Raw genomic sequence first — 10,996 nt, 5'->3', positions numbered from 1 at the left:
CCGAAATCCATTAACCCTAAACGCCCTCTCTTCTTCCGTCTCCTAGAAATTGAATGCATATTGTTTCGTTATTATCACTGATTGACAATGTATTAAACGAAGCACATAAAAAGAAAAAAATTACAAATCTTACACGACGGTCCAAATGCCAGAAACTTCTATCCAATGTCACCTTCCTCTTCGAGCGGATGAACGTCACACCATCCTGAGCGATGTATCCCTTGAATGCTAAGTAACGTTTTCGAAACCATTCCAATCTCCACTTGATGTCAACCTCCGCAAAGTTTCTTGAGAAATGATAGTTCATTGTCATGATAACTTCGAATAAGAGGTCTTCGTACGCCTCTTCGTTTTGCAACGTATCCACGGACCGTGAAAATCTGGCAGCGGCATTGATTAGGCACTCATCGTACGCAACGGGCCACGATTCATTGTTCATCCTGGCCAAGTGAACCTGATTGCGGGTTCTTGGTCTCGACATTACACCTAAAACAATGGAAGATTAATTAATTAGACGAACAAACCACACCGAAACAATATTAACAAATATATATTTAAACGGACGTCAATGTAAAACTGCCAAGATTATGCAAACCTTACAAAGTTGATGAACGCAACAATTGCAATTTCTGATTTACCAAATGTGAACGCAAACCCCACAAGTTGTACCCGAAATAAATGGAGCCCTAATGGTATTTAATGTACAAAAGAAGAGGCATTCATTGGTTGCACCTTTCGGTCATATGCGCCGGTTGATGTACACGTCAATACAATGTATTTGTATTGTGTGTTTAATGCATGATAATAAATTTCTTAGGCTGCAAAGAAATGATTAATCACTGTTCACGAGAGCTCTTAATGCACACCTAACCATTGTCTATTCGAATTCATCCCCATTTTTTTCAAGAACAATTAAAGTTCTTCCTTATTTTCATCTGCAAATAAGTAGTTGAAGTCCTGCAAATTCCATTAAACCACCCCTTTTTTCCAATTAAAAACGTCAAAAATGACAACTGAAAGACAATGATGGGATCGAATGACATGGTAAATAGTACCAAATCTGCACTTCATATCTAAAAAATTTTGTGTTAATACTTTATATTTATGTTACTGCTACCGAAATAATTTTAGCCCATTAAGATGCTTACCTAACACCTTAAATACCTATTTGATTTAGTTATATATGCGGAGTGTTTGTATAACAAGTTCAAACAAATGTAAGTACTAAATCCCATATGCATAGTTAGCATGGCTCCAAAAAAGAAACCGATTTGTAGGCAAGAAGATTTTCTATACGAGTTAGAGTGGACTGAAGCAATCGATGACTATTTTGTGGAGTTACTGACGTGGGAATCTAGTCTGCACAATATCGACCGTAATGGGGCAAATACTCTTGCTCTATTGAGTTGTCAAGAGTTGATTCAGCACAAATTCGACAAGTGGTTCTCATACAAGCATTTGAATAAGAAGATGATGTTATTAAAAAAGAGGTTTGTTACGTTTCATTGGATATTGTCACAGGAAGGGGTAGCATATAATGCAACAACTAACATCATGTCTGTGTCCAAAGATGTGTGGAAAGATATATTAAAGGTTAGTACTCAAGCAAAGTTTAATTAGTATTGTTTTCCTAACAAACGTCAAGTACTTAAATATACATTACTTCTATTTTTCAGACAAGTCATTATGCCGGAGCTTATAACCCCGTTGGCGAAATACGGTATCACGAGTTGAAGTGTATTTTTGGAAGTGACCCCGTGGTTAACCCAAACGACGGTGAGGAGATTATCGTTCTGTCTTCCGATGATGAGGAGCCAAAAAAGGATGAGGACCTGAATGTGGGTGGTGTATCAAATCCAATTGGAGCGGACCGATTTGGAGTCAATGCCCATGCATTTGACCTAATGGCCCAACAAGAGTTTGCCAATGTTGGCCGTACTGATCCCAAGACGGTCATCAACATTTCTTCGGGTGTATGGGGCGATGGTGATTTAGATATGATGCCTCACCCTCACCAAAACTACGTATCCGATTCCGAGGGTTCAAGGGACACCGAAGTAAGCACGGCTAACTCACGTTTTGTGGATCAACCTTCCACCAAGGGTAGTTCTATGTTGAGATCGAGGGCTGATTGTGCAAACAAATTCATGCCTTTCGGAACTCCAAAGAGCTCGACCGCTTCAAACAAACCACCGTTGGGTGCATTTTATACCCCCGAAAACAATGGAATGTGAACGTTTGCGTGATTGGACTTTAAATGTATGTTTTTTTTGTGCATGTGCCATAGGTTACGTGCTTCAGTCCTAGAATAGTACGTAACATATTTGCATGAAGTATTTGTTTGCCTTTTCATAGTATGTAGGCAAACTCATATCCTACTTGGTATTAGTGCTATGTTTTTTCAATTAGATCTTTATAAGCTTTGTTTTGTCAATTAATAACGATTACCGTATACAATGATACCAAAATATAGCAAGGTATTGGGGAAATTAAAATACCATATAATCAAGAGTCGGGTCAAACATAAAGTCGTACATAGATAAAGTTCACAAGAAGCAGCAAAATGCAAATGTATCATTACATTAATGTTCATGTTAAAATCCAAATAACCATTTAATACCGCCCTTCTAAGATCAAATCCACCATATTTGCTTTGTGGTCCTCACTCAAACAGAAAAAGATGTCTAGGTCTTTGCTATTGTCACAAATTCTAGAAGTGACTTTGAGCCTTTCCTCGAAAGTGAGATGTTGCAAGTTTTCGAGGGCATCAAACACTTGTTTCCGTGCAGTCGACACATCCTTCTCGAAGCCCATACGGCTTACAAGTTCGTTCATTTGGGACTCCATTTTCTCAAAAAACTTAGACGTCATCTCAATATACCCACTTTCAATCGCGTCACCGCGTTGCCGCTTCTTCGATTTGGATTTAGATTTTGCAGAAGTTGCTTCATCAGCCCGGCTGAATGTTTGGTATTGTGAGTAGTTATCGGATCGTGAAAGATCCACTTGTGGGACGTATTCGTCGTCGTTGGAACAAGGTTCTTTACCTTTCGAGTTGGTGACCAAATCGTTGATGGCTTCGACAAACGTTTCAGCATGTTCACCCGTGGCACGGTCCTTTCCAAAGACCGTAGTCCAGTCTTTGTAAAATGGCCATGACTTGTACCTCATGGAACGGGCATTGGCATCCGTCTAGGTAAACATGGCAAACAAAATAATACTTAGAAATGCGTATTATGAAATCAGTGCATTGAGCACCATGAGTTATGAAAAAGGATTTAGTAGTTTGATCTACCTTTACGTACTCTTGCCAAACTTGTTCATCAATGACTTCAATGGTGTTGTTTGTTTCATTCCAGCCGAATCCCGACCTCGATAACATTGTGCTTAGCGATGCATAATGTTTTTTCCACACGTGTATCTTAGAATGGATATGTGGGGTTGCTTTGAGGTCGGTACCGGGGAATTTTTGTACCATATATTGTTCAAGAGTTCCTAGAAAACCAGTTTTAAATCCATTTTCACATTTCCATCCCCTCGAGACAATATCTTTCAACCCTAATACTAAAGTCTGCTCTTCAACTACAGTCCAACTACGTCTGTTATTGATGACCCCATTCTTATTGTTTGTACCTTTTTTCGAACCAGCATTAGATTCCATGAAGCCTGAAGTTTTTTACGTAAATGTATTAACAAAAACGAAGTCTTACAAACAAACATGCAATTAAACAACCAGGTTTTCCAAATGTAACGGCTCTTACAACAGAAATACATTTTGTAATCAATGTTATGAAATAAAGTAAAGTAAACAAGAAAACTAAGCAACAACCGAAATATTGTTTAACGCGAAGCAAGCCACTCATTGTACATGTTCATTGCAATTGTATCCCGCCAATTGGTCCATTCTTCTGAACTTTCTACTGTATTAATATAGTCTTCTCCACTAATTATTCCTGGATTTTTACGGAAAAAATCATCTAATGTTTCTTCTTCGGGGTCAAAGTCATTGGTTGTTCGTATGAAATTATGTAACAGGCAACAAGCCATTATGATCCTATTTTGAACTTTAATGGGATAGTAAGAGGTACTTCGTAGAATGGCCCAACGTGACTTCAAAAGACCAAATGCCCTCTCGATGATGTTTCTTGCCTTTGCATGTTTCATGTTAAAGAATTCTCTAAAATTTCTCGGGGCATTTGGACCTTGGCCGTAAGCATCAAGATGGTACCTAGTACCTCTGTAAGGTGCTAAAAAACCTTCACCATTCGTGTAACCGTTATCAACCAGATAGTAATTACCTGTGGAATAGTGCACAAGTTTACTAAAACTAAAAGTGGCTAATTGGGTGAAGAATGAAGCGAATTGTAATTAAATATTGTCGTTGAGTACCCATGTGCATATACAAACATACCCGTGGGGACTCGTAGACCATTGTCTCTAGTGACTGCATCCCGAAGAATTCTACTATCGGCTGCCGATCCTTCCCACCCGGTTAGTAAGTAAATAAAATTCATATTGTCGTCGCAAACGGCTAACACATTAACAGACACATTGCCCTTGCGATTCCTATATCTTGGTTTATCAAGACAAGGTACACGACAATCTATATACGTTCCATCTAGTGCACCAAGACAACCCTAAAAAGTTTATTCATGACGAGGATAGTGATTTAGAACAATTTTTACTAGTAGTTGTAATATGATAGTAATTACAGTGAACATACATTTAGTACCTTAAAGTATGAAAACCGCTCGTTTTGTGAATTTTCGCCAACCGGCTTAGGGGATATTAAAAGCATTTCGTGTAACTTCAACAAGGCTACAAGTACCTGATTAAAATGCTTGCTAACAGTGTACCCTGATCTATTGAAATGGCTTTTAACAACAACATTTTTGGTGTGATGAGCCAAAATTTGAAGAAACATTGCCACTTGCTCGGGTACGGTGACATTTCTATTCGGTTTAAGACCACCAACATTTTCTAAAACATAACATAAACGATAGAATGTTTGAATATTCATTCTAAGATTATCACGACAGGCAACATCGTTGAACCCAACTATAGAACGCAAATATTGGAGTTGGGAAGGTGTTCTTCCTATCATACTATAAGTTCGATTATAGCTATCCGTAGACCTCAAACAACGACGCTTAAATGTGGGAATAATATGCATCGACAGTAAAAAGAAAATCCTCAAGCTAAAAATTAGTTGGTGCAAGACAACTATTATTTCTTCTTCTCGGTTTGACATAGCCATCCTAAGCCAAGAAGTTCCTACAAAATATATGCACAAATCTGTTTAACCAAAAAAGCCCAATCGTGATTACTGCCACACGTTTACAGAATTGGGACGTGAGCAGTACAGAGAACATCGAACTCTCAAATAGAACGTCAAAGTAATGGATAAATATGAACGCAAACAAATTGAAACAAATTTCGCAATCATACGATACACATTTGTAAATCTAATGATACACAGAGCACTAGCAGATAATTAATATACAGATGACCAAAATGATACATATATAGCAATCGATTTAGTACCTGTAGCCTCCTCTCGAAATCCGCTTACGAGAACTGAGCGATGTACAATCCAGCGAATTAAGCCAAACCCCCTATGGACTCGCTTGAATAACAAAACCCTAAATCTGTATAATGGCAACGGAAAATTCCCAATGAAAACAATCTGCAATTTCGTATACACTGCAATTTTAAAAAACGCAACGACCCTGCAATTTCATATTACCTTTCCGCTAATGTTGGGTGTGGCTGAACGGGAAGCTTCAATTACTGGGTAAAATTAGGGCAGCAAATTCACGGGGAATTTGACGAAAGTGCATTTATATATGTAGTATATTTGTAATTTTTTCATTTCTTGAGGGCAACTTAGACATTACACACGCCACCCAGATGTATGGACTATCACGTGTTAATTAGTCAAGCCAAATTTGGCTTGACAAATAATAAATCATATGCGTGATAAATCAAGTGGGACCACATATCCCGAGACATTGTGACAGCCGAACCAAACACCGTATACGGAGGGACTTTTCGTCCCATCAGGCGTAATAACGCGTACCAAATGAGCCCATGAAGTACTGATAATCAAGAGCAATAAAAGATACGACAATCGATTCACATATCCGCGGGTAAATTATATATCGAACCGGATCGGATCGTATCAAAACAACAGCTCAAGCTGTTGCTATTAATTCATCCTAAACAATATAGTACGAATTACGAAATCACGAGTCCCGATCGATAGTTGGACTACAGATCTAAATTAAATGAAAATTGCTATTATTCTTCTTCCTCTTCTTGAAATGGTTAGCAGCTGCTTTCATCACTTTAGCCCATGCCTGCAAATTAAACCCAAAATCACTTATTTCATATAATTTATTTACTTACAATTAAACCTGTGTAAATTAATACAGAGTGACTAGCAAAATTCTATTAACTTAGTGAAATATTAAACTTTTCAACTAATAATTTAGTAGGTTTTTACTGAGTTCGGACAAGAAGAAACAACTATTTCAGCGATGCGAGGTTATTAATTTATCGAGGTTCTACTGTATTTTTAAACTTATAAGCTATTTATTTAAATGTTTCAATTAAAAAGAAGAGCTAAAATAGATCCTTTTGATAATCAGAAAACAGAGTCAGCAGAAGAATAATTAAGTTACCTTTGGAGTAGGGGATGAGGAAGAAAGCCGACGAGAAGAAGTGACCGGAGAAAAACCGAAAGACTTCCTCTTCTTCTTCGTCTTCTTCCTCTTCATCGTACGGCATAAGCTGATATTATCAAGAACAGCATCAGTTAGTTTCTTCTTCATTCTTACAGCCATTTTCCTCGTGTTTTCGAGCAGTCCCACTTCATCTGTTTCGTCGAACGATAGATTCCTGGAAAGCTCGAGTCCCCGGCCGGTGAAATCCGCCGACGGCGGAGGAAGCAAAGGGGACCAAATGGAGCTCTGCGCGTAGTCGAAATCGAAAGCAGAGTTGTCTGGGAATTTGCAGAGGAGATCTCTTGACATTGATGATTCAAGATACTCCACCACCATTACCAGTGGGAACGGACCTCCGCCGCCGCCGCCGGAGATGAGAGACATGATGGAGACTTTTTATGTTTTTTTTTTTGTCTGGGAAAGTTTTGTGGGGTTTGTAATTGTGACAAGAAGAAGAATAGCGTGGTTTGGTTTTAATGTGGTGTTGGGAGTTGGGGAAGTTGGAAAAAAAGTAGCCGTTGGTGAATTGTAAATTAATTTTCGGACAGAGGACAAAACAGGAAGGAACATGCATTACATTTAATTTTATTTTATTTAATTAAATTGTATTACTTAAATATTCTATCTGTTGTTAGCAACAGTGATTTTCTTTCTTTCTTTCTTTATTATTTTTTTAGGAGGTAATAGTGATTAATTTAATTTGTACAATTAATGATGTGATTTTGTTAATATTTTCATTTGGTGGTTATGGATACACATGAATGTTGTGAATTGAAGATTTATGGTAGTGTATAAGTTGTTTATGAATTTTTGTTTTTTGAAATAAGAAAAGGGGAAACTACAGATAAATCCCTAATCCAAAACTCAAAACACAGATCAGTTCCTCGGTAGTTTCCCCAAGCAATTCAGTCCCTATTCACGCGTCAGACATGCAGATCAGTCTCTAATGTGAATTTTATATATTTTATTATATTCTCTCTCTTCTTTTTCACTCTCACCCTTTTCTCTCTCCTCCCTTTCTCTCTCTTCATCTTCTCTTTCTTTCTTCTCTTTCTTCATTTCTATCTGCTCTCTTTCTTCTCTATTTCTTCTCTCTTTCTCTCCTCTGGTTTCCTCTTTTCCCGACGAAAAAATCACTGTAAAACCCACCCACCCCACAATGGCTACAAATGATGTATCTAATGATGTACCCACTGTGATTCTTGGAAGTTGTCGATACAGAGATCAACTTCACATTATTTCCATCAAAAGTAATTCGACCTTAATGGAGATATATGGTGCTATTATCAACAAATGGAATCATATCCATCCAGATGCACTGATCCTCCAATACTTGGCTCCTCGGGAAAGATTGTATGTGACATTGGGCAGTGATGAAGAGGTGGAGAATATGGTTGCATTGCATCTGATAATGAAGATGAGTGTGGTCGACATTGTCGTGATCCGCAAAGATGAAGCTAATTCGCGTGGAAAGAGGGTTCGCACCGATGGCTGGTAGGTCTCCATCTTTTTCTGTACTGCTGAAATGCATTTCTTTATGGTTGTTAATTATTGTGTGATACATAGTATAAAATATGGCACATAATAGTATCATGCTAGTATAAATATGGTATGGACGTATGGTACTTACAGTACGTAACCTTCATCTGAATAGTATGGGTGATAGGTAAATTTGGTACTGTTGGTGGGAAAACATAGTATCATATAATGGGGAAGATAGTACGTAACCTTCATCTGAATAGTATGGGTGATAGGTAAACTTGGTACTATTTGTGGGAAAACTTAGTATTATATAATGGACAAGATAGTATGGAACCAGTGCATTGTTATGATATTTTCATGTACATTTTTATTTGGATTCCACTCTATTGTAATCCATTTTTTAAATTTTTTTTAAACCAAAAGCGGCAATCAATCGATGGAAATCGAGGGTAATCCGCTTGGAAATTCAATTGATGCATGGAGACATTGCATCTGTGGGGAGAATCAGTTTTTTAAAGATCCTGATGATTTTAGGCATATGCTGAAGAACTATTCTATTGCTAATAATCGATCATTTAAGTACATGAAAAATGATCAACAAAAGATCATAGCAGTATGCATTGACGAAAACTGCAAATGGAGGGTTTATGCATCATTGTACAAGTCAGATAAGTTATTTAGCATTCGCAAGTGCAATCTTGAGCACACTTGTGGTGATGCTACTCTTCGTACAAGGGGTCATCCTAAAGCCGATGCTACATGGATTGCCCAAATTATGAAACGAAAATTGAGAACGCAGCCAGCTTACAAACCATGTGGTATGTTAGAAGATATCCGAGACGATTATGGTCTGGAGCTTCAGTAGTACACAACATGGATGGGTAAAGAAAAAGCAATGCGTGATATCCATGGTGATGAGACGACATGTTATGATAAACTGAGACGCTATTGTCGTGCATTAAAAATGCATAACCCTGGTAGCATGGCAGAGTATGAGATTGACCCTGCTAGTCAAAAGTTTATTCGGATATTTATTAGTTTTGGGAGTTCTATTTCCGGTTTTCGTCGGTGTAGGCCGATGATATGTTTGGATGGGACTCACATTAAAAATAATTACAAAAGATGCTTGCTTTCTGCTGTGTGCAAGGATCCAAATGATTCCTTATATACATGGCATACGCAGTTGTTGATGCTGAGAATGATAAAAACTGGGAGTGGTTTTGCATTAAATTGAAACAAATTCTAGATCTTCACAATGACAATAGATGTTTTACCATTTTCTCTGATCGTCATTCGGGGCTTCTTAAAGCCATCCCGTTGGTATTTCCTAGTAGCCACCATGCATATTGTTTGCGACACTTGGTGGATAACTTTAGAACTCAGGTATTTTGATTCTCTTTAATATGCAAATTGGAACGTACCATTTGTTACCTCATGTCATACTTTTGTATAACATGTTTCATACTTTTATATAACATGTTTCATACATTTGTGTAACATGTTTCATACTTTTGTATAACATGTTTTATACATTTGTATAACATGTTTCATACTTTTGTATAACATGTTTCATACATTTGTATAACATGTTTCATACCTTTGTACAACATGTTTCATACTATTACAAAATAATATAGGTCCCGAGGAAGTACCCATTGCACAACAAGTTATATTGGGCGAGTGTTTTACATAATGTTGCATATGCCCCTACTCGGCAGGAGTTCGATGCAACTATTTCTCGTATAGTGCAATCTATGCCTCTCGCGGCATCATTTATTTCGAATTCTGATCCAAATCATTGGGCCAATGCCTATTTTTCTGGAGAAATATGGGGAATCGTGAACAATAATCAGGCAGAAAATTGGAATGGTTGGGTTAAAGATGCCCGATCTTTGCCTGTTCCATCCATGATTGATCACATACGGATCAAAATAATGGAGATGCTAGTTAAACGACAAGGAAAAAGTTTGGCAATGACTGGCATATTGTGCAAGAAAATTCTAAAGAGATTAACAATCAATCATATGGCCTCTCGTTCCTTAAAATATTGTAGATCAAGTAGTACCGCTTTTGAGGTATATAATGAGGACAAGTCGTATAAGGTTGACTTGCAGCACAAGACTTGTTCTTGTAAAGCATGGCAATTAGAGAAACTTCCATGCAAACATGCATGTGCATGTTTGGAGTCAAAAGGATACTCAGTATATGAGTTTGTTGATCCATGCTTTCATATTGATACGTACAAACAGGTATAGCAATTCACGATTAACCCAATTCCCTCATTTGATGAGGACTTTGACTTGTACGATGCGTGTAATGCTCCGCCCGATGTCTTTGTTAATGCACCTGATTCGAGAACTCGACCGGGACATAGAAAGACAAAAAGAATTCCTTCACAAGTGCAAACTCGTAAACTGAAGTGTACTCGGTGTGGGAAGCCTGGACACAATCGTCGTACTTGCACACAACCAATCTGACTAGCAATTTTTTTTAATGTAAATATTGTCTACATTTGTGTTATTTAAACTAACTAGTTTTGTTTCTAATGTAAATTTTATTTTTTTCATCAGGGAGGACAAGATGGAGGAGAGCACACATGATTGCCCATTATGTTATTCAAGTGATTGAAATGAATGAAAACTGGTTGTTTGTACTTTATTATTATGTGATTTGTACTATGTTGATTTGAACTTTGTACTATGTTTCAATTTGCACTATGCTTTTGTTATTTGTAGTTTGTACTATGTATTATGTACTCTGTTCATTGATGGTTTATCATTTTCAGTCTA

General features: G+C 37.5%; 3 protein-coding genes across 3 annotated transcripts in view; all 3 read right to left on the bottom strand.

Moving 5' to 3' along the window:
- The window catches only part of LOC148768610 (uncharacterized), a 2,108-nt gene extending 401 nt beyond the window's left edge, over positions 1-1,707 (bottom strand). The window contains exons 1-2 of the mRNA XM_088821972.1: positions 134-1,707; positions 1-42 (exon numbers count right to left, since the gene is read on the bottom strand). The exon at positions 1-42 is cut by the window's left edge and continues 401 nt beyond it. Of these exons, the coding sequence (XP_088678098.1) occupies positions 1-42; positions 134-481 (390 nt within the window). The 5' untranslated portion in view covers positions 482-1,707. The remainder of the gene's footprint in view (positions 43-133) is intronic.
- Positions 1-7,188, bottom strand: part of LOC105951579 (uncharacterized) — a 9,096-nt gene extending 1,908 nt beyond the window's left edge. The window contains exons 1-2 of the mRNA XM_088821973.1: positions 6,684-7,188; positions 6,089-6,359 (exon numbers count right to left, since the gene is read on the bottom strand). Coding sequence (XP_088678099.1) covers positions 6,279-6,359; positions 6,684-7,109 — 507 coding nt within the window. The 5' untranslated portion in view covers positions 7,110-7,188 and the 3' untranslated portion in view covers positions 6,089-6,278. The remainder of the gene's footprint in view (positions 1-6,088; positions 6,360-6,683) is intronic.
- LOC148768609 (uncharacterized) lies at positions 2,614-3,653 on the bottom strand. Its single transcript, XM_088821974.1, has 2 exons — positions 3,296-3,653; positions 2,614-3,192 (listed from the first exon to the last, which is right to left on the bottom strand). The coding sequence occupies exons 1-2, from the start codon at positions 3,476-3,478 to the stop codon at positions 2,614-2,616; spliced, it is 762 nt and encodes a 253-aa protein (XP_088678100.1). The 5' UTR covers positions 3,479-3,653.
- Positions 7,189-10,996: the final 3,808 nt, after the last annotated feature.

This window comes from Erythranthe guttata, chromosome 8 (assembly GCF_056151865.1).
Source record: "Erythranthe guttata isolate IM_541 chromosome 8, IM_541, whole genome shotgun sequence".
In the NCBI taxonomy this organism is placed as follows: Eukaryota; Viridiplantae; Streptophyta; class Magnoliopsida; order Lamiales; family Phrymaceae; genus Erythranthe; species Erythranthe guttata.
This window is presented reverse-complemented; position numbering and strand designations above follow the sequence as displayed.